This window comes from Brassica rapa, chromosome A03, assembly GCF_000309985.2.
Source record: "Brassica rapa cultivar Chiifu-401-42 chromosome A03, CAAS_Brap_v3.01, whole genome shotgun sequence".
In the NCBI taxonomy this organism is placed as follows: Eukaryota; Viridiplantae; Streptophyta; class Magnoliopsida; order Brassicales; family Brassicaceae; genus Brassica; species Brassica rapa.
Genome location: NC_024797.2, coordinates 28614841 through 28639220, shown reverse-complemented (window position 1 = coordinate 28639220; position 24380 = coordinate 28614841). Strand labels below are relative to the sequence as shown.

The 24380-nt window shown below is 39.3% G+C and overlaps 1 protein-coding gene, 1 non-coding gene and 1 pseudogene across 2 annotated transcripts; 1 reads left to right on the top strand and 2 right to left on the bottom strand.

The window, feature by feature from the left end:
• Nucleotides 1-95: 95 nt before the first annotated feature.
• LOC103861880 lies at nt 96-10915 on the bottom strand (annotated as a pseudogene).
• Nucleotides 10916-16500: 5585 nt separating this feature from the next.
• Nucleotides 16501-23910, bottom strand: LOC117132736. Its single transcript, XM_033287608.1, has one exon. The coding sequence runs from the start codon at nt 22252-22254 to the stop codon at nt 16594-16596; it is 5661 nt and encodes a 1886-aa protein (XP_033143499.1). The 5' UTR covers nt 22255-23910; the 3' UTR covers nt 16501-16593.
• Nucleotides 21551-21657, top strand: LOC117133109. The gene has a single exon (XR_004456950.1). It is a non-coding gene; the product is annotated as a small nucleolar RNA R71 (small nucleolar RNA).
• Nucleotides 23911-24380: the final 470 nt, after the last annotated feature.

Below are 24380 nucleotides of genomic sequence, written 5' to 3'. Positions count from 1 at the left end.
TTAATATATATAAGGGATATTGTATTTTTTGTTATACCAAATTTTTATATTATACAAATTCATATAAATATATTATACTAATATATCATCTTCTCTAACCGTGTCTCATGAATTTGGTGACCAAAATAGTACTGATTTATCCTAATAAACAAAATTATATTGTTTCTTGGTGTCATCCTTTCTATTAAAATTAAAAAGATAAATTTGTAATAAATTATCAATAATGAAAACCTATTAATATATTTTGGTCTTATTTATTTAATTGATATTGTAAAAAAATTTAAAAATACAAAATGACAAATTAAATAGTTTATTCAATTTAATGACTTTTATATATCATTGGATATATATCTTAGTTTTCACGAATCAATTAGTGCCATGTGATAGATTTGGATTTTTACCAATATTTATCGAATTCTTAAATAGTTGTGGTTTATATACGGGTCAAAGTGTAGTAACTATTAAAAATTAAGGTTATAACTACTTTTTAAACATAGTTACTTGCGATATATGGAACTTTTTAGCAACTGTTTATTAGTTTATTTAGTCAATTAATAGCCTTATTATTATTACTTATAATATTTTCTATAATTTTTGTACGTAACAAATTTCTTTCAGGTTAGTGATGTAACTTGAAAGAACGTAAATATATACAGACTTTAAAAGACGAACAAAAGATAGAAAAAAATAGAACATGTAACTTTGTTAGTGATGAGAAGAACCTTGTACGCAGTGGAAGAAGCGGTTTCTCGCATGTCATAAGCTATCGCCGAACCGGATGCAGAGCCGACGACCATGAAGGCTCCACCACCGATTCCACTAGACGTAGGATTCACGACACCTAAGCAAAATGCGACGGCCACTGCGGCGTCTACGGCGGAGCCGTCGAGTCGTCTTAGCACGTCCGCGCCAATCTCTGAACATGTCTCGTGGTCGGCCGCCACGACGCCGGTTTTCGACGTCACAAACGAAGTCTTCGTCATTGCTTTTGGTTTCTGTTTCTTCGCCAGTAAAATATCTGGTCCACGTAAAACCTGATAATTATACAAGAAAAATATTTCATATTATTGCACTGCATGTAATTCATTTGTATTCCGGACTTCGTTTATCTAAAAAAATACATTGTTACAAAAATGTAGGAACTGTATAAAACCTACAAGACTATAAACCAACTAACTGGAAAACTTCGTTATTATTGAAAATGGTATATGTTTAGAACTATAAATTGAATCCAAAAGGAAACAAAAACCTTATCCATATTTTCATAAACAGAAAAATAGTCAAATACAAAAACTAAACAAAAGTTCGATTCAGCTAAAAGCATAGTGTAAGACTGTGAGTTACAGAGAAAGCAAAAGAAGGCAATACCTGCGCCTCCGACAAGAAAGAGAGACAAACACAATGCAATTGCAATCTGACTTCTTCTTGGCCTATTTTTATTGACGTCAGAAATCGTGGTGTCCGACTTTTCGATGTCCAAAAATGGATCTCGCATTGTACCCCGACCCATTTTGTGTACTTCTTTTACTAATGAGTCAAGTATCGATTCAAAAGTATTTGGAAATGTGGAGATATAATGGGAGAGATGAGATTTATATAGCTGGATGGAGTCCAAAGAGAGAGAGATACTGAGATTAGATGATGTACTAGACCTGAAATGTGTTAATGTTGCATGAAACTGAACGTCTTTTACGTAACTATTATAATGTATAATTAGTTAATATAACTAAGCTATTTTGCATCAGTCATGTGTTCATGTGTTTCTCATTACTTATATATGCAATCATCGTAATGCAAGGGTGGGAACAGGCTTTGAAAACGTTGACGCAATCGGCCGATGACGCATTCATTATCTACAACACTGTTTGATACAATTTCTGAGGCATGAAGATAAGAAAAATATTTTTGAATTTTATAAAATTAAATTTCATTATTACAAACGTTATCTCGTGTGAAAAAACATCATACAATTATTTATGATTTTAAAAAAAAAATATTTATAATTCAAGTTTGGTACGTACCAGCTGCTATCTCGAAATTGTGATGTTAATTAGTCTTAATTGATTCCCCCACTATTCGTCATTTTTATTTCTTTTGGACAGCAAAATATACTAGAGACTAAGACTCCGAATGATAACTGCAGTTTGAACGGTGCGGGACAAACAGTTTAACTGCGGTGCGGTATTAACAATTATAAAAACGTATAGATATATAATATATGTAGAGATTTTTGTTATTGTTAACTGCGGAGCGGAGCGGGACGGTTCGTAACATTTGAAGCCTAACTAGAGGGAGAGAGGGAGAGAAATATATTATTGGTTATTGGTTGCATGTTATTGTTAGTTCTGCAGGTCGTTTTTTTAATAATATAAAGCAACGCCCCTGTTATATCGTGCATCACCTAGTCTTTTAATATCCATGCGTATCTCCGCTGAATAAATGTGACTTAAACAAAGAATTGTTATATCTAGATGTGTCTTAAATCTCAGTGCACCAATAAAACCCCAACATTTGATAGGCCAGATATAGTCTGGATGTCGGTGTTGTAGGTGCAAAAAAGATAAGCTCGCTATCAAAATTAACATTTGGGAGTGCGGAAGCATGCAGCCCCCAACGGTACGGTAAAACTTATATGATTAGAAAAAAAAAAAAATTTGATAAATATATATTCCTAAAGAATAAAAAATCAGATTTTGAAGTGATATAAATATGAACTTAAAAATTGTAAAGTTATTCATTCACATAATAATATACAAACCCTAAAACAGATTTTTTACTTCAATATGTTTTGTTCTTTGCTTTCTTCGAGTTTGTTTCGCGTTCGTTCGCAACAGAATCAAATGTTTTTTGAGGACTTGAACATAGAGGTTATTTGTCAGATCCCAGATACAATTTTACACCTTTTCTTAACCTTTCTTAATTTATACATTACTTTCTTTTTTATCAACCAATTTACATCTTCTTTTTCCTTGTAAAAAACAATTCACTTATAACTTGACAGAAATCTTTTCATGTTATTACAAATAGGTTTATCGTTTAATTAGTTGACCTAGGCCAAGGTGCAAAGATTTCTAACAAAAATTTTGCGATAACTTTTTATTTTGTAAAATGGCTTTGTTTGCGAGAATTATTCATAGCATTTTATCCCAAAGTCACGACAATCTTTCATTTTTGGGTTATGGACTTATGGCATACCTAGTGTTCATCGTAGAAATAATGACAACTAAAATAGAGGACAATACGCATAATAAACACGTTTCTACCGACAAAAAAATATGTGGACAGCTTTTTTACGTAGCTCTGCCAACGCTAACAACTCGATCTTAGTCAATGATATTCACGAGCCTTTTTATGTTTGTTATTTTCTCCCGTTGAAACTCGAAAACTATAACATTGTTGGTTTCTGTCTCTGTGTTTCATTGCTGTAGACATGCTCAGAGTTGATGTGATAACTTAATCATTTCTTAGTTCCCAGGCATGGATATTTTAACCGGATCTGAAAATCCAAACCGAAACTGATTCGAAAATATTCTATCCAAAATCGAATGAAAAATTTATAAGTACCTAGTTGAATCCAAAATTTTTGTATTCGAAAAATCCAGAAACGAAAAGAACCGATTCCAATAGACCCAACCCGATAAAACTGGTTCGGACGCGAATTATAAACATGAATATAAGACTGTGATTCCCATGTGTTCTATTTTATATTTTTTTTAATTTGGGATTTTAGTTGTAATGTCTTTTTATTTGCAACTTTTATTACTATTTTCTGATATTTACAAATAATACAAACTTCTAAAAAGAATTATTAATAGTTTATTTTTGGTTATTTTAAAAAGTTATAAATAAATATGACGGATTTCAGTTAAATTTTTATAGAGTTTGAGTACTTTGAGTTCTTTCGGTCTTAAATATCCGAACCGATTTGTATCCACTACATATCCAAAATTATATTTTAATTATACATCTGAACGGATCTGCTCGGACCCAAAAGAAACCAACCTGAACCTGACTCAAAAGCCCAAATGCCCAAGAACTCTTCATTGCAGTATTACTAGTAATTTACATTTACTCCCACACGTCTTTTTAGTATTCATCAAAAGACTTTTTAGCCAGATAATCAATAATTTCCGTAATATTAATTTTGTTGTAAAAGACGTTTAGTTATTGATAAACGTTTTAACCAACATTTTAACTGAAATTTTACAAAAATATTAAAAACATAGGGAGTAGGAGTAAAAGATCCAGTGCAACATTAGCAGCAGGCTGGCTTCCCATCTTTCCGAAGATCACTAACAGCCGTCAAAACTGTCTTAAAATCATCTACTTTGTTATGAACAATTAGTTGAACAATGCCTCCCACACTTGTAACCACTAGTTCATGTCCTCTCCCCTTCAAGAACTCTCGAGCCTCTTCTGTAAGCTTAATATGATCTCCATTGTACACTTTCATGTCCTCATATAACACCGTGTTTGGTTTCAACTGCAAAAATTGAAAAAAAAAATCTATTAGATAAAAAATCCTCCCCATTAAATGTGTGTTGTCTTTGCTGCATTACCTTAGGGTAAACTCTTGGTCTCTGCACAGCCTCTAGAGGACTCATCTTGAAAATAAAGTGATTGAGGAACACTTGGATCACCGCAGGAAATATATAAGGCCCACCGCTCGCACCAATCACTCCAACCAGTTCATTGTCTTACAAGAAAGAACAATCAATATTGTTAGTTTACCAAGAATCCTCTTTCTTGGCCCTCCCTTGTCTTGGTTTTGTATTTTGATTGACACAAAACAAAGGAAGAGATTTTCTTGATTTTTGAGTTCTTGAAACTACCTTTGTGATTATCAATGGCATCATAGAAGACAACACCCTCTTCTTTGGCGCAATGTAGTTCGTGGGTGCTGGAGGGAGGCTATAAGAAGAGACCAGGGTTGGTATCGCGAAATCCTCCATCTGGCCATTAAGTATAATACCTGTTGAAGGCGACATAAACCCTGACCCGAACGCATAGTTCATAGTTGTTGTCATCGACACCGCATTTCTGTCTTTATCCACCACACAAAAGTGAGTTGTCACTTGGTCCTCAAGCTGATTATATCTGTCTCAGCAAACAATACACAACATTACATCAATCTTTTAAAAGATTCTCATAAAACCTACTTTGGTTACATCAACCACTTACTTATTGAGGTAATATTCTGGTGGGAACGTGGTGTTGTCGAATACCCTCTTCTATATTGTTTCCGCATAAGACTTAGAGAGCAAATTATCCACAACATTAGCAATTCCATCAACAAACGCAGGGTCTCCAAGATCCATTCTAGCTGCAAGCATATGTTTCATGACTTCTATAATTCGATGCAAACCAAGATTCTCATCAGTAGCCTTGGCTTTCATGTATCTCTCCAATACATTCATTATCTGTTTATTTCAACATCAAAACATAAAAGCTGTTAACATTTTCACATGGTTATAACTTATATATAACCGATATCGAAAAAGAAGTCTTCATCCTCACCATTGCAAAACCAGTAGTTCCACACGCCGGAGGCCACATGCCATGTATTTTATACCCCATAACATCTTCAACAACCATCGCATCACTCACCTTAACTTCATAACTTTGCAAATCTTCCATTGTTATGATCCCTCCAGCCTCTCTCACATCGTTCACAAGCTTTTCCGCCACATCCTCTTCGTAAAACGCCTTCATGCCTTTCTCAGCAACTGCTTCTAAGGTTGAAGCGAGTTTTGTGTTGTAACATATATCTCCTTTCTTCAACAATTCACCCTTGTTGGTAAAAACACTCTTTAAACCAATGTCGTTCTTGATCGTAGCCTCGTTCTTGGACAAGGCGAAGTCGAGATGCGAACCAACCTGGAAACCATCTCGCGCCAGCTTGATAGATGGTTCGACAAGTAGTTTCCATGGGACACGACCGTGTGTCTCCCATGCTTTATAAAGTCCGGCTATTTCTCCAGGACCTGCTATTGACAATGGTCCTACTATTCTCTCGGCTTCTCTGTTCTCAAACATATCCTATTACAATTTAACAATTACAAAGTTTGGTTATAGATTGTTAGAGCATCATTACTCATGGATTATTCAAAATGGGTTTATATCCATTAATATTATGATTATAATAAAATTTTAATCTTAAAAATCGTTCTACCACTTAAAATAAACATGTTGTACTCTAATCTCTCAAATTTTCTTAGAAAGTTTCATACAAGAATATATTCTTGTTTTTACACTCTTTTTCTTACTTGTTTGCTATTGATGGTGAGATATCCACTGCTCCTGTTATTATATTACATAATAGGAAGTTTGTTGTAATTAATCCCTCTGTTTCATAAAAATGTTATTTTGACATTTTTTTCTTATCACATAATTAATATCATTTTAAAATTTCTATGCAAGGTATACTTTTTAAACTTAATATTAATAGTAACTGTAAACTGAATTAACATTATTACTTAAAATATGTATAATTAATAAAACATAAATACATTTGTGTGAAAAATGTTAAAATGGCACTTTTGAAGAAAGTGAAAGAGTAGTAAATAAAATGTAATGAAAGATGTAAAATGTTTTTATTAAGAACCTGTGAAGCAGCCGATGGAGCGGTTTCTCATATCATAAGCCGTGGCTACCGAGCTGGCTGATGAACCAACAACCATTAAGGATCCACCGCCGATTCCACTCGACGATGGATTCGTCACACCTAAGCTAAACGCGACAGCCACTGCGGCATCCACGGCGGTGCCGCCGAGTCTTCTTAGCACGTCAGCTCCGATCTCGGAACATGTCTCGTGATCAGCCGCCAAGACCCCTTTTTCCGACGTCACAACAGCCATTTTTCCACTGCTTTTGGTTTCAGTTTCTTGGCCGGGGAAGTGTCTGCTAAGTACAATGCCTGATCATTTACACAAGAAGATTTACAGTTTAGTCTCAGATTCCTAGAAGATTGTAACCAAACAAGAAAATGTTTAAACGTGTACCATAGGTTATAAATGGAAGAATAAAAACGAAAAAAATGGAACAATAAAAACGAAGAGCAAACCAAACCTTGACAAGAAACAGAGACAAGTATAACGCCATTGGTAGTCTTTAATTTTTTTTTTGCAAATCTGATTTCTTATTGACTTACTTTTATTGATGTCAGATTCGCGCCATATCAAGTATTCTTGTATCATTGTAATATTTTCTTCGACGTCCAAATGTGGATCTTGCAATTTAGCTGGACCCATTGGATAGTCTTGAATCAATATTTGGATGGAGATACAATCAAAGAGGTGAGATTTGAAGAGGGAGGGAGAGAGAGGCACTGGAGAGAGGTGTGTTAGTCTCTTTAGAAGGAAGGTCTTTAATTATATAGACAGAACAAAAGAAAACTATTAATCAATCTCCTAATCAGGCCTCGTGGCTCTTTGGTGATGCAAAGGATGCATGATCAGTAGATCAATAATATCTATTAGTCTAGTGGCCGGATGTGTTGTGACAAAAAAACGTGACAAATGTGTATATACTGTCGTGAGGGTGGAATCGTCATACGTTAAACTCTCAACTCATTTAATCATTGGATTTTATCAACCAGCTTCGAGCCTTGATTTATGTTTTCCTATTGGCCCATATGATATATTTACAGCCCAGCTCCTTTTAATTTATTTTGTTTTGTCAACTATAGGGCACCTCTGTTACATCAGCCTTCTAAAACTTTAAGCCCGATCCTGAATTGGTTAAACATTAATCACTAATCAATTCCAGTCCTTCAAGTCATAATCTCTAGGCTCTTGTTTTATATCGTTCCTCTGATCGAATAATGCATATATAATATGTTAGTGTTGTTTCGAATGATGGGCGTAGCCACTTAGTCAAATCGACACAAACTCTTATAGGCCGACCACCGTCCAATTTATGTAAAAAATTATGAGAATTCAAAATATTTCGTTTTGGACTAATAGCCAGAACGAAAAGAAGAAAATAATAAAAGTAAAAACGAGATTTTAAAATTTTATCTTGCTTAATATCTTTCAATTCGTTAATTAGGGACCGCAATTTTTTGGTGATTTAGCAAGAAATTACAATATCGATCATTCAATTCGGAAGTATCACTAAATAAATTTAGAAACCACAAGCTAGGAATATTCATCTCTTCACTCATTAAAGAAGGAGGTAATTGTGAACTTTAATTAGTTTAGTATCCTTTTTGTTGATAACTTTTTTTTTTTTTTTTTAACCGAGTATCCTGGCCCCACCGAGGTGGTCCAGACTAGAGACCGAAGTGAGCAAGGACGCTGCCAGGGCGTCACCATGTGGCTCACCGTGCAACGGTCTTCGGTCTCGGATGCTGCAGCCCATATGTAAATTCTGCAGTGGCCAAGGCTCGAACCCAGGGGCGGGCACTCCAGCTGGAGTTCCTATACCACTAGACCAAAGCAACTTGGTTGATAACTTCGTTACCACTGAATGTAACTAAGGGCCAAATCCAGTTCAGGCTCAGTATCACTTGGCTCCATTTAATTACTTGAATTCGCTATGAAACCATATAAACCAAAAATCACCAAATAACGATAAGTGATCGTAGAAGTTGTGGAAAAAGAGAACAGAAAAGCGTGTGTTTGAGTTTTTTCGGGTGTGATTTCAAAATATTGATAGTGGCTAAATTTTTGCATGGACGTCAACCTTATGCTCACGTCGATGTAAACAGTAAACTCATAACATGTTGGAGTCAGGATGATGCTGCCACGTGACAAAATCTTAGCCAAGTCGAAATTCCTTGTTGCGGTGTCCGGTTAAAGGAATGTAGCTGGTCAACTGCCAAAAATGATTCGGCCATGTGTACGTTCCGTACAAACACTATGAAGTATGAACAAACTGCGCGTAAATATCTATTTTCTAGTCGGGACGGGACGTGGAAAGTGAACAGTGTTTTACGATCAACGGACTGCGAGGAAGGACACGTGCTTCAAGGATAAGACACGTGGACCGCATTGTGGATGGTGTCACGCGACTTTGAGGCAAATCACGTGATACTTCTGTTCAGCTTTCATCACTCTCGCTAGGTATTAGAGAATCTGACAGATTTATAATTTTCCGGATAAAGTAACTTTGCTTGTTGATGACTTATCTGTAGTAGAAAATATTCGAATTCGGTTGGCATTATAAGATGTTTAAAGATTGGTTTTAGTTATATTTAGAACGTTTTATTTGCAATTTCCTGCTTCTGAAAACTTTGCCAGTGCTATGTATTGTAATGTTAATTGCAGTTGCTGGATACTGAAAATGTATTTTATATATATATTAGTATTTTGGTGTTATATATTTAACACGTTACGTGGTTGCGGTTGCACAGATAATTACAACACTTATGAAATTACTTGGTTTACTATCCATGTTCAAAAGCGTGGTATTGTTTGAAATAAAATTTTAATTAAAACAAGTTGGAATTAGTGGATAAGACCAAGAAATGGTGTTTATACTAAATAAATTGAGTAATTACGAGGGGAATAAAGGGGATCACGTAGTAGTCATGATCGTGGGACAGATACAAATCAAATATGATAAGTGTTTGGTGGAATCATATAAGAAAGTATTTAAAAAAATAGAAACCATATAAGAAAGTATTAATTCGACAAAAAGTATTAATTTTATGCGTAATGAACGGTCGAGATGGATGCGACATGCATGCATGATCGCTCATGCTTCCTTAAGAGGTGGCATTCTTATCATGTGTGATATCGACGCGTGGACGTATTCATTCTTTACGTATATTACATGCATCAGCTCCTTTACATTACTAAAACATTTCAAGAAGACATATAATTAGCTTACTATTTAGACGTTTTTGTAACCATTTAGGCTCAATCGCTTCAGTCGTAAGGTCCGAATTATCTGTTTTTTGCGGTATAAATGTTAAAGTGTGTTGAGATTATATATATGTAAATATTACCTGACATGTTCGAATAGTATAGCAACGATCTCGGTAAAAGGGACAATTGAAGTGCAACCATGTCCATGTGGTTAATGCATGGTAATAGTCTAATATTGATTCATTTTTCTTCAGAAAATATTGATAAATATCATATTGCTGATATATTATTGTGTTGTATGGCGTGGCTGCTCGATGGCAAAAGTGATATGCATAAATTTGTGATTTAACAGTGGAAGACAAATGATATGTTTGACAAACAAAAGGAAAAAAAAAGTTAAAAGTAATAAATTGACCTCTTAAAACTTGTGGCTCAGATTACACAATGTGAATTTAGGCGTCACATGGTTTCTTTTCAATCTATACCTCGAATATTATAGTATTTTTATTACTTTTTTGTTACCACGAAAAAATATATATTACTTGTTCTTCAAATTTTAAATTACCTGTTAAATGATCGCAGCCAATAATTCAAACAGTTTTATTCATTTATCGAGCTGGTACACTTGGTTGGGGCCGTTGCGATAAATACTTAAATGGATCATCTCGCATTATGTATGTTGTATTAAATTGATGAGAGAATGGTAGACTTTCTCTTTCTTCTCTCTCGGAGATTTCTGAGAGATGAAAGTCGCGGTGGTTCTTTCAACGTGTTTATGATTATTGTTTCTGGTACATGGCTGTCCTCTTGACGGCGTGTAGCCGGTCTTTGGTGATAGGAGTTTCAAGGCTCCTAATCAAATGTTGTAGTATAAAGGATGTCAAACCAGTTCTAAGTGATTCTAAAGCAAAGGGAATGCAAGACCATGCTTAATCTAAGTGCTACCAGTTTTTGAGATGTTTTTAAACTAGATTACTACCTAAAATGCAATAAAGGACAAAGCTTTCTTTCTTATAAGAAGAGAGAACTCATGGGCTATGGAAATCGATCTTGGGTGATCAAGATTCAACCTAAAGGTGTCAACTTTGAACCAATCTATATCTACTTTAGACCTAGACACAATCCTAAGCAAACTCTATCCCTAGATGAATGCTCATTTACCTAGATAACTCAAACATCAAATCCCTTTGGTTGAATGTTATCTGGGTAATCATTAATCACAAGTCTACTAGCCATCTTAACACCTTTAACAACAAATCCCTTTGGTAAAGGATGTTAAAAGCTTAGGAGAGTTGGTTCAGGCATTTCATCAAACACCTTCCGGGTATGAAATGCCTAGAGTTCAACTTGAGAGAGGCCAACTCTAAAGTTGCATTAAAAGCCCTCTACTAGCAAGGAATAAGATTGATCTACACCTAAACACCTTAGATCTAACTTAATCACCCTTAATCTCCCTAACCCATGAATCCAAAGATGACTACTCACTACTTTCCATGATGAGCCCAAGAATCAAAGATGATTTGGTGCTAATCATGATTAGTGATCAAGATAATCAAGCAATCACAAGAGAAAAATGATCAAGATAGGATCTTTCACCTAAGAGTTCTTTTGTGATTAGATAGAAAACAAGATAAGATCCTACAATTAGGTTTAGAGAGTATTTATGTGACTTCTAAAACCTAATGGGCTTAATTAATCACTTCAGAAGCCCAAATAAAACATAAGTTTTCGACATAAGATAAAACGCGGCGCGGGTGCACTAGGTCGCTCCCATAGGTCGCTCCGAAACACATCCTTCACCTCTCCAAAACGCGCGCGGGTTGATGACGTCGCTCCAGAGGTCGCTCTGCATCCGGCGCGGGTGAGTGACGTCGCTGCCATAGGTCGCTCCGCATAATGAAAGTCGTCGACAAGAAGTTGGGCTTGGAGCGGGTGTATCACCTCGGTGCAAGACGTCGCGCCAGCCTTCGATTCTTCTGGAGCGGGTGTCGCACGTCGCTCCCATACCCCGCTCTGGTGCTTTGCTCGCCTAAACAGCATTTTCCACTCCCTTTTTGATCCCAAATGCTTCCAAGTACCTCTAATATCTCCAATGGAAACTCCAAAACCTGATAGAGACTTATGCAATGCAAAAAGAGACTAAAATGCATGATTCCTAATCTAGATGATCAAAACATGCAAGAAATAGAGGGTTAAAACAATGTAATTATGCAAGATATCAACTCCCCCAAACTTGTATCTTACTTGTCCTCAAGTGACTTGTAAGAACTCATAGGGAGAGAGGTTTGAAAGTGGGAACTCATAGCCAAAAGTAACACTTCCTAGCACTCAACTTAACATCCTAAAGAAACATAACAAATAGCATGAGCATTCTCCTTATTATACTCTAGCTTCTCTAGGCCTATCCATACTCTTTTTTTCCTCTACTCAAGTTGCAATACTCTTTACCAACAAGTCCTTTCAATCAGCTCTCACATTGATTCACACACACACACACAAGGTGAAGTCTCACAAATGGGCACATGATCTCAATCATTTGGCTAGGCATGCAATGGTCTAATATGAATGAAGAGATGGGTTCAAATGTTTTTATTTAAGGGTGGTTATCACTCAAAACAAGGAGCTTGATCATTATGCAAAATTTATCTAAGATTAGAAGCAACTCATGCATACATAGATTCATTCTCATCATTCTACCCCATTTTGTTGTAAATGATCACAAGTTCTACCCTCTTTATCATCATCTCAAAATCAATCTAAACCCCCTCACATCACTCACCCAATGTACAACTCTCTTTTCTTTTCATTTGACCCACTCACTAGGGATTTTAATCCACTTTCCACAAGCTCTAACCTTTTTTCATTTCTTTCCCCAACTTCTTTTTGATCTCTTTTTTTTTTTTTTTTTTTTTTTTTTAGGGGGAAGGTTTTTTGTTACATAATCAAGAGCTTCCTTTTTTTTTTATATATATCCCTAGGAGCTTTATTTTCATATCTCTCATCTTTCTCACTCTCCAAACCTAAGATATTGAAATTTAAAGCACACAAACCCCTCTCACATCCCCAAATGCTAACTCATTGTGCTAGCAAGAGATGAGAATAAACCTATGTCGCCTCCAATACTCTCAAGATTTTGCACATGACAAGCTATCAAAAGAGGCCTCACTCATGCAATTAAATGTTTGGTCTCAAGGAATGGTTAGGGTTTTAGGGTAAGGAGTACCATTTGGGTTAACAAAGATAGGTATGAAGGAATAAGATAACCCAAATGTGTGTGAGATCCATGATCAAGTATGCAAATGCCCATATGCAAGAGAAATTAAGTTCATTCAAGCCAAGTTTAGATTGGAGCTGATCTTAAGAACAATGCTAACATCAAGCAAGCAAACAAGTTTCAAGAAGAGTTTTCAAGGCTCGAAGCGTGCAAGGTTTTCAAGAGATGCTTAAGCTACTTGATATGTTTAACTAGGGTGTCATTTTGAGTTCTAGACAAGGGTTCTTTGCAAGGCATTTTAAATCATTGTTCCCAATGCAAGTGAATGCAACCTATATGCTCTAGACTCAATCTTAAAAGTGCAAGTGATGCAACTACATGTTTCTTTTTGTGTTTTTCGATTTTTTAAATTTTTTTTTTTTTATGCATATATATATGTACAATGCAATGCATGAGACTCAAATCATCAAAGAAAACATATTAAATACTTGATGCCTCCCCCAAACTTAGTTCACACAGTCTCTGTGTTAGGAAGTTGGAGGAGATACCGAAAACAATTGCGAAGAAAAACTGGTATATACAATGGAAAGTTAGTGGAGTACCTGTCTAAGCGTTCGGGAAGAAACCCGAGTCCCCATATCCGGAGTCATCAGGGAAGGTAGTGTAGTATTCTTGGGGCTCGCTGGCAACTTCCTCGTTGTCGGTTTCAGCATCGGTTGAGGCAAGGGAAGGAGACTTATTCCCGGAGTTGGATTTATGAGCTTGGGGGTTGCGTGCCAGGCGCAAGAGCTGTCGGGCAGTAAGGGGAGGTCCAAGGTCCAAGGAAGGGTTGGTGACAGGGTCATAGGGCTGAGGTTGAGGAACTGAGGTATCTCTAGTAACAAAGTCTTCAGAACTACATCCTCCTACTCCTCCTCTAACCAAAAGATCAGCCACCTTCTTCATGAATTGAGCTGAAGCTTCAGCTTGCTTCTTTACTGTCTTTTAAGTTCCTTGTACTTGGTCTTTAGTTTGAAGATTGTCCTGTCCTGAGCCTTGTTCCATCTTTGAAGCTTGTCAATATGCTCATGAGCTTCACGGAGAGGGCCATGGGGTAAAGCTGTTGAGCTCTGGGTAAAGTGGTAGCGAGGTGGACCATAGAGGGGGGTAGCAGATCCTTCTTGTGTAGCATCACTTGTTCCAGTCATTACATGACCTCTCCCTCCACCTCTCCTTCTCTTAGGAGCAGTCACAGGATCTATAGGGCCATGGGGTCCAAAGAGCTCTGATTCATCTATGTCGAAGTGGATGATCCCCGGCCTTTCTATGTTTGTGAGCTTTCTATTTGGGAGCAGCAACTTAGCCATCTTTCCCTTGCGGAAGTAGGTGTAGACAACTTTCTCTTGATACCTTCCACCAATGTAAGTAGCAATCCTCAAATAAGGGGCATCAATGAATGCTGGTCCTTTGGGATCATTCCCCAAGTTCACACCATTTGCTATCAGCAGTGGAGTTATCATACCACCAATTCCAAGCTGAGGCGATGAATCTGCTGTAGTCCAAACCCAATCCTTGTAGTACATGAGACGTTCCACAAAGAGACCAACCATTCCAAAGCATTTGAAGATGTCAGTTGTGGGAAACTTCATCTTATCAGTCTCCTCAAACTCCTCAAGCTGTTCTGGTGTAACATTGTCTATAGCAGCCCGGTAGAGTAGTCGCAGCTCTTCTTCATTGACTGTCCCTGCCTCCTTGCGAGGGTAGAGAGTGTAGACAAGTATCCTGTGGAGATAACGCACTGCGGGATGTCTGATGGCTGAGTTCTTGTCATGACCAGTAGCATGTTGATTTCCACTTATCACTCTCCAAACACCAGTAGGAAGCTTCTTGAACCTTGGGAGGGTTTGATCTTCATTATCCTCAATCCCCATCATTGCTCCAATTTCCTTGAAACTCATGAAATAGCTCTTTCCATTGACCTTAAATTTGATTTTGCCCCATCCATGTCTCACATGGTTACCCTCATAGAAAGATGCTTCAAGAGTTGCAAGGAACTGAGAAGAAGGTTCCACGTAAGTAGGATAGGCCATGGAGTAGAAGCTCTCCATTTTCATGTGCTGCAGCATTGTCTTAACATCGTTTTCGATTCCGAGCTCCTCCATCGTCTTGGGTCAGCAAAGCGTGTTGGAACCCAAGAAACACCTTTAGCCAAGTGATGGTGTAGCTCTTCAACTGTTGGTGACTTACTTCTGTCCCTTTCAAGAGCTATCCCTTTCCCTTTGGACATCTTGGCTTTCTTTGGTGGAGCTGGTTCTTCTTCTTCCTCATCTCTAGAAGAAGATGCCACAGCCTTTCCTGCTCTTTTCTCCTTTTCCGCTGCCTTCCTTGCATCTAGAACTCGTTGCCTAGATGTTCTCTCTACTCCTTGTTGGCTTGGCTCAACAGGTTCTAGAGGTTTTCCTCTTAGTTCGAATTCGCGTTTTGCAGCTGCTGCCTTCTTAGCCTCCATGTCCGTCTTGTTTGTCTTTGCCATTGTACCTATATCATTCAAATCTTGGTAGAGTATTAGCAAGAGGCACAAGATATGAGTGACAATGATTACTCAGGTCTAAGCAAAGCTAGCACAGTCCAAACCATCCAAACACTGCATGCCAAACAATATTCAACCCCAATGTGGACAATTTCGAAAATTCCCAATTCTCAAGAACCCTAACTTTTCAATTTCGGATTCAACTCACTTCAACCACGAAATTAGCAACCCAATATGATATATAAGCTTTCCCTAGCCAAATTCTCAAGAATCAAGCAAGAAACCAAGCTAAATTTGAGTTTGAATTTCTAGGGTTCATGAACCCACGAAATTCATCTTTAAATCACCATACCTTGCTTGGATTAGAATGTAAAGATGAATTGACTCAAGAAAATAGACTACAGGGGCGAAGGCTTGGATTTAGAGACAAGAATGGGTTGATTTGGGGAAGATTTGAGTGAGTTATGGGGTTTTTAGAGTTGGGAGAATTGAGAGAGTGTGTTTGTGTTTGGGGAGGAAGAGAAGAAAACGAGAGAGAGAGAAAAGGGAGCGGGGTTGGGTTAGTTTTAGGTCGGGTCGGGGCGTCGGGTTGGGTCGGGTTGTCGGGTTTCGGGTTAAGAAGTCATACCTGGGTGACGTGGAGCGACGACGGTACCTCGCGGCCGCACCCCGCGCCCAGAACTTATGTCCGTTCCTCAAAATGACGCGCGACCTCCTGACCCCGCGGTCACACCCCGCGCCAAAACATCTTCCGAAACTCAAAATGCCGCGCGACCTACTGACCCCGCTGCATCACCCCTCGCCAAACCATCATTCGAGACTCGAGTTGTGGCGCGACGTCTAGACCCCGCGGCCGAACCCCGCTCCATCTCAGGCTCGAGCTATCGAGACACGAAACGACTCCAAGACCTCGCGGCAACACCCCGCGAGTCCTCTCTTTTTTTTTTTTTTTTTTTTTTTTTTTAAGGGTCCTAGTGAAGTATGTACAAGGATAGACATGGGACTTCCTCCCAAGTGAGCTTGTTTTAAGTCTCTAGCTTGACTTTCTTTCTTTTTGGCTAGGCGGGGATGGGGTCAGAGAGTGGAACCGAGGTTCTTTCCTCCTCTGGTGTGGCTCCCATGTAGAGCTTAACCCTATGTCCATTGACTGTAAAGTCTCCACCATTCTTGTTCCATAACACGATTGCCCCATATGGCCGAACTTCCTTGATCTTGAAAGGACCGGACCACCTTGACTTGAGCTTCCCGGGGAACAACTTCAGTCTAGAGTTGTAGAGAAGCACTTGATCTCCAGCACTGAATTCTCTCTTCAAAATCTTCTTGTCATGAAAAGCTTTGGTTTTCTCCTTGTAAATCCTTGAGTTCTCAAAAGCATCAAGTCGGATCTCCTCAAGCTCATTGAGTTGGAGAAGTCTCTTCTCCTTGGCACTCTTGATATCAAAATTCAGCAACTTAACAGCCCACAATGCCTTGTACTCAAGCTCAACCGGTAGATGACAAGCCTTCCCATACACAAGGTTGAAAGGTGTGGTTCCTAAAGGAGTCTTGTAAGCAGTCCTATAGGCCCAAAGTGCGTCATCTAGCTTGATAGACCAATCTTTCCTTGTAGTCCCCACAGTCTTCTCTAGAATAGATTTGATTTCTCTGTTAGAGATCTCAACTTGACCACTTGTCTGAGGATGGTAGGGAGTTGCAACCTTATGCTTCACACCATTCTTCTTGAGAAGACTTTCAAACAGCTTGTTGATGAAGTGAGAGCCTCCATCACTGATGACAGCTCTTGGAACTCCAAACCTTGGAAATATGGTGCTTTTGAACATCTTTATCACCACTCTAGAATCATTGGTGGGACTTGCCACAGCTTCTACCCACTTGGAGACATAGTCAACAGCTACAAGGATGTATTTGTTGCCAAAAGATGATGGAAATGGTCCCATGAAGTCAATACCCCACACATCAAACACCTCCACTTCTAGAATTGGGTTTTGAGGCATCTCATTCCTTTTGGTGATGTTCCCTCTCCTTTGGCATGAATCACACCTAGAGACAAAGTCTTGAGTGTCTTTGAACATATGAGGCCACCAAAACCCAGCTTGTAACACCTTTGAGACAGTCTTGAAAGTGGCAAAGTGCCCTCCATAAGATGATCCATGACAGTGTGTGAGGATCCCTTCAACTTCTTCATCAGCTACTGCTCTTCTATAGAGTTGATCCCTACAAAGGATGTAGAGGTAAGGTTCATCCCAATAGTATCTCTTCACATCTTTGTAGAACTTCTTCTTGGCATATCCCTCAAGATCGAGTGGCTCTCTTCCACAAGCTAAGTAGTTCACCAAATCAGCATACCAAGGCCCTTTCTCTTCAGTTGCCTTCACCTCTTCAAGCTTCTTTCCAGTTTCACAAACTGCTACCACTGCTTCAATCGCCATGATCTGCTCTTCTGGAAGCCCTTCATCAATAGGGATCCCACTCTCAATCTTTAGTCTAGACAAGTGATCAGCTACACCATTCTCAACTCCTGGCTTGTCTCTAATCTCAAGGTCAAACTCTTGTAGCAGCAAGATCCACCTCAACAGCCTTGGCTTAGCATCCTTCTTGGCCATGAGGTGTCTCAATGCAGCATGATCAGTGTAGACTATGACCTTTGACCCAACTAAGTAGCTTCTGAACTTCTCAAAGGCATAGACAATGGCTAGCAACTCCTTCTCAGTTGTAGCATACTTCATTTGGGCTTCATCAAGAGTTTTACTCGCATAGTAGATCACATGAGTCTTCTTATCCTTCTTTTGACCAAGGACAGCTCCCACAGCATAGTCACTAGCATCACACATGATCTCAAAGGGGAGATCCCAATCTGGTGGCTGCACAATGGGGGCGCTAACCAGCTTCTCCTTCAACTTCTTGAAGGCTTGTAGACATTCCCAATCAAAGACGAATGCAGCCTCCTTGCATAGAAGCTTAGTCATTGGCCTTGCTATCATCGAGAAGTCTTGGATGAACCTTCTATAGAATCCAGCATGACCGAGGAAGCTTCTAATGTCCTTAACCGTCTTTGGTGCAGCTAACCCAACCATCACTTCAATCTTGGCCTTGTCTACCTCAATCCCCCTCTCTGAAATCTTGTGTCCAAGCACAATCCCTTCCTTAACCATGAAGTGACACTTCTCCCAGTTCAGCACAAGGTTTGTCTCTTCACATCTCTTGAGGACCCTGCTAAGATTTGACAAACAAGCAGAAAACGAAGATCCGTAGACAGAGAAATCATCCATAAACACCTCCACAACATCCTCTATAAGATCAGAGAAAATAGACATCATGCATCTTTGGAAAGTGGCTGGAGCATTACATAGCCCAAATGGCATCCTTCGATAAGCAAAGGTACCATAGGGGCATGTGAAAGTCGTTTTCTCTTGATCATTTGGATGTATGGGGATTTGGAAGAACCCTGAATACCCATCAAGAAAACAATAATAGGGATGATTTGCAAGTCTCTCAAGCATTTGATCAATGAATGGCAATGGAAAATGATCCTTTCTAGATGCTTTGTTAAGTTTTCGATAGTCTATGCACATCCTATGTCCTGTTATTGTTCTTGTTGGTATTAGTTCATCCTTATCATTTTTAACCACAGTCATTCCTCCTTTCTTTGGAACAACATGCACAGGAGACACCCATTTGCTATCCGAAATAGGATAGATGACTCCTGCATCTAAGAGTTTTAAAATCTCTTTCTTAACAACATCCTTCAAGTTGGGGTTCAACCTTCTTTGATGTTCTATAGAAGTCATAGATTCATCCTCTAGATGTATCCTATGCATGCATAAAGAAGGTGATAACCCTTTAATATCATCTAGTGAGTAGCCTATTGCCTTTCTATACTTTCTAAGTTCATTCAAAAGTTTAGACAATTCATCTTCACTAAGCTCACTACTCACTATGACAGGGTAAGTTTCATTAGGGCCAAGGAAAGCATACCTTACACCATGGGGAAGAGGTTTAAGCTCCACTTTTGGTGCTTTGAGTTCACTCCAATCATCCTCTTGGAGATTCTCTTGTTGAGTAGCTGAGGAAGCATGGTGATCCTCATATGAAAGCTCCTCATTCTGTTCTTCATCACTAATCTCTTTGTGAGAGTCCAGCATCTTCACATAGGCATCACTTTCCTTGTTCTCAATCATTTGGACCTCTCTCTCAATTGTTAAGGCATGTTGTAGAGAGTCTTCAAGTGCCAACTCCTCTAGAAGCTCATCAGCTAAAACCTCCATCTCCTCAATGTAGAATGCTTGGCTTTGAGTAATAGGCTTCTTCATCACTTCCTTGATGTCAAAGTGAAGAATGTTTCCCTTTCCAAGGTGAAGATCAATCTTCCCTTCCTTAACATTCACAACTGCTCCTGCTGTAGCCAAGAAAGGTCTCCCCAATATCAAAGGATCTGTTGGTTCTTCATCCATCTCCAACACCACAAAGTCTGTAGGAATCTCACAATTTCCAACCATAACAGGGAGATCTTCTAGGATACCAATGGGAATCTTCACTGAGCGATCAGCTAGTACAAGAGAGAGTCTACACTTCTTGTATTGTGTAAAGCCAAGCCTTTTAGCAATGGAGAGAGGCATAAGGCTCACACTTGCTCCCAAATCGCATAGACACCTCTCAAAAGCAAATTGCCCAATGGCACAAGGTAAAGTGAAGCTTCCTGGATCTTCAAGCTTCTTACGGATGGTTAGCCTTTGGATAATAGCACTACACTCATGAGTAAGAACCACCATGCCTTCCATCTCCTTCTTCTTCTTAGTTACAGCATCTTTGAGGAACTTGCTGTATTGAGGCACTAGCATGAAGGCATCAATTATGGGCATAGTAATCTGAACTTCACTCATTTGCTTCTCAAATAAGGCTTTGTATTGCTCCAAAAGCTGTCTCTTGAATCTACCGGGAAAAGGATGTTTTGGTTCATAGGGAGGAGGATTGAATAGAGCTCCTTTTGATGAAGTTGCAGCTTCATTCTTGTTCTCCCCCTTCTTTTCTTCTCCAATTTTACCCTTTCCTTTTGCTTCAACTATTTTCTCCAAGATCTCCTCATTGGTTTTCTCATCCATAATAACCACATCATCATCCACATTGATGACTACCTCCCCATCTTGCTTCTCATTATCCCTAATGAGAGTTCTTGGTGGTAGCTGTTTTCCACTCCTAAGGGTGATGGCTTTCATTGTTTCCTTGGGATTTTGCTCTGGCTTTCCAGGTAATGCCCCTTGTTGGCGACTTGGCTGAGAGTTCATGGAAGCAAACTGATTCTCCAAATGTCGGATCTTGTTGTTGAGCTCATTGTAGCTTCCATCGATCTTGGAGTGAATTTTCGTGAACTCATAACCCATTGTCTTCTCATTCTTGGCCTGAAAATCCAAAAGTTTCTTGAACATTGCATCCACACTTGTATCTGAAGCTGGAGCTTGTGAAGAACTTCCTTGAGCTTGAGTAGACTGATTGTTGGTATTATTGAAACCAGGAGGGGTGTTTTGCCTAGGCTGATAGTTCCCTTGCTGAGTGTTTTGCCTCTGCTGGTATCCTCCTTGCTGGTTGTTTGAGTAGGACTTTTGCTGGTAGTTGTTGTACTGAAAGTTAGGCTCCTTCCTGTACCAAGAACCATTGTTATTGATGAAGCACAGCTCTTCTTGTCCTTCCAAACCATCAACCTCATTAATCTTAGGAGGAATCTCTTGAATAGGACCACCCACAAAGTTGACCTGCTCTTGTTTAGCTTGGTTAGAAAGAAGCAAGTCCATCTTCTCCTGCAAGGACTTGATCTCTTTCTTTGTCTGGTGATCATCATTTCTGTTGACCCTATCATGCTCCTCGCTATAGACTGAGTCGCTCTTAGCCATGTTCTCCACCAGTTCCTCTGCTTCTTCTTCAGTCCTCCCCAAGAAGAAACCATTGCTTGCAGTATCAAGCCTGTTTCTGCACTGTGGTAAAGCTCCTCTATAGAAAGTGCTTAGCAAACTCTCCTTGCTGAAACCATGATGGGGACATTGAGACCAATAGCCCTTGAACCTCTCCCATGCTTCACTGAAGCTCTCTAGACCTTTTTGTTGAAACCCGGAGATTTCGTTTCTGATCTTAGCTGTCCTTGAAGTAGAGAAGAACTTTTCTAGGAAAGCTCTCTTGCAATCTTCCCAAGTAGTGACTGTGTCACTTGGAAGAGTCTTCTCCCATTGGTGTGCTTTGTCTCCCAAAGAGAAAGGGAATAGCTTCAGCTTGAAAGCATCTTCTGAAACACCATTAGTCTTGGACAAGCCACAGTACTGATCAAACTTGTACAAGTGATCAAAAGGGTCCTCAGCAGCTAGACCATGATACTTGTTGTTCTCTATAGTGTTGAGCAGCCCTGACTTGATCTCGAAGTTGTTGTTCTCCACAGCTGGTGCTCTGATTCCCAACCTATGACCATGAATGTGAGGTTGATCATAGGCTCCAATGGCACGAGCTTGGCGCTGTGGATGTTGTGGCTGGCGCTGTGGTCTAAAAGGATCAACTCTTGGACCATTGCCTCCTTGGACTTCACCATCTTGAGGCAGATTCTCCATATCAAGCTCCAACCTTTGCAAGTGAGCCTGTTGCTCTACTTCTCTTCTTTGTCTTGCTATCTCCCTCTCAAGTGCTCTAATGTCTTCAACTCTTGGAACTAGGTTTGTTGGACCTCTGCTCCTTGTGTTCATACACCTGAAATGCAAAGGGAGAAGGACAAAGAGAAGCAATAACACAATTAAATAAAAATTGACTTAGTCTCAAGCAAATGACTAAATCCCAATGTCACAATCAACTTAGAATTTGGCAACGGCGCCAATTTGGTGATAGGAGTTTCAAGGCTCCTAATCAAATGTTGTAGTATAAAGGATGTCAAACCAGTTCTAAGTGATTCTAAAGCAAAGGGAATGCAAGACCATGCTTAATCTAAGTGCTACCAGTTTTTGAGATGTTTTTAAACTAGATTACTACCTAAAATGCAATAAAGGACAAAGCTTTATTTCTTATAAGAAGAGAGAACTCATGGGCTATGGGAATCGATCTTGGGTGATCAAGATTCAACCTAAAGGTGTCAACTTTGAACCAATCTATATCTACCTTAGACCTAGACACAATCCTAAGCAAACTCTATCCCTAGATGAATGCTCATTTACCTAGATAACTCAAACATCAAATCCCTTTGGTTGAATGTTATCTGGGTAATCATTAATCACAAGTCTACTAGCCATCTTAACACCTTTAACAACAAATCCCTTTGGTAAAGGATGTTAAAAGCTTAGGAGAGTTGGTTCAGGCATTTCATCAAACACCTTCCGGGTATGAAATGCCTAGAGTTCAACTTGAGAGAGGCCAACTCTAAAGTTGCATTAAAAGCCCTCTACTAGCAAGGAATAAGATTGATCTACACCTAAACACCTTAGATCTAGCTTAATCACCCTTAATCTCCCTAACCCATGAATCCAAAGATGACTACTCACTACTTTCCATGATGAGCCCAAGAATCAAAGATGATTTGGTGCTAATCATGATTAGTGATCAAGATAATCAAGCAATCACAAGAGAAAAATGATCAAGATAGGATCTTTCACCTAAGAGTTCTTTTGTGATTAGATAGAAAACAAGATAAGATCCTACAATTAGGTTTAGAGAGTATTTATGTGACTTCTAAAACCTAATGGGCTTAATTAATCACTTCAGAAGCCCAAATAAAACATAAGTTTTCGACATAAGATAAAACGCGGCGCGGGTGCACTAGGTCGCTCCCATAGGTCGCTCCGAAACACATGCTTCACCTCTCCAAAACGCGCGCGGGTTGATGACGTCGCTCCAGAGGTCGCTCTGCATCCGGCGCGGGTGAGTGACGTCGCTGCCATAGGTCGCTCCGCATAATGAAAGTCGTCGACAAGAAGTTGGGCTTGGAGCGGGTGTATCACCTCGGTGCAAGACGTCGCGCCAGCCTTCGATTCTTCTGGAGCGGGTGTCGCACGTCGCTCCCGTACCCCGCTCTGGTGCTTTGCTCGCCTAAACAGCATTTTCCACTCCCTTTTTGATCCCAAATGCTTCCAAGTACCTCTAATATCTCCAATGGAAACTCCAAAACCTGATAGAGACTTATGCAGTGCAAAAAGAGACTAAAATGCATGATTCCTAATCTAGATGATCAAAACATGCAAGAAATAGAGGGTTAAAACAATGTAATTATGCAAGATATCAGTCTTGCTTCTGGTGGTTCGCGTCTCTTTTGGGGGAACTATCCGGCGTTGTATATGGCGTTGTGATCGTCTTCAATGGGGATCGCCGGGAAAGTTAAGATGGGGTGGTTCGTTTAATTTTCTCGGGAGTGCCCGAAGATGTGAAGGTTTCGGTATGGTGATGGGAGCCTGAGCTTGGATGAGATCTCAGTTTTTTCGATTGATTCTCTCCAACGTGTACGATTGAAGAAACTGAATCCATTTAACTTCCAATACAGTCGTTGGAAGTGGCTTCGGTGGTTCTGATTAAGGTCCCGGTTGATTCTGGTGTTGTGGTGATGATTCCGGCAGGTTCCAGCGAATTTCGTGGCCTCTTTCCATCTTCGTCGGCGGTAACCTCGCGGTTTGGATCACGATCGGTGACGGTTGGATGTTCGGGCGACGCGTGTCTCTCTTTGTTGTAGAGGTGATGACACGTGTTCTCTTTTTTAGGTTAATCAACACGCGTCTTAAGGCGTATTTATGTCGGGTTATCCGACTAGTAGTTTGGGCTGGAGGCCATGTTTTTTTAGGGTTTGTCTTTTGTTTGGTCTGTTTGTTTTTTGGGTTTTTGGTTTAGATTATGT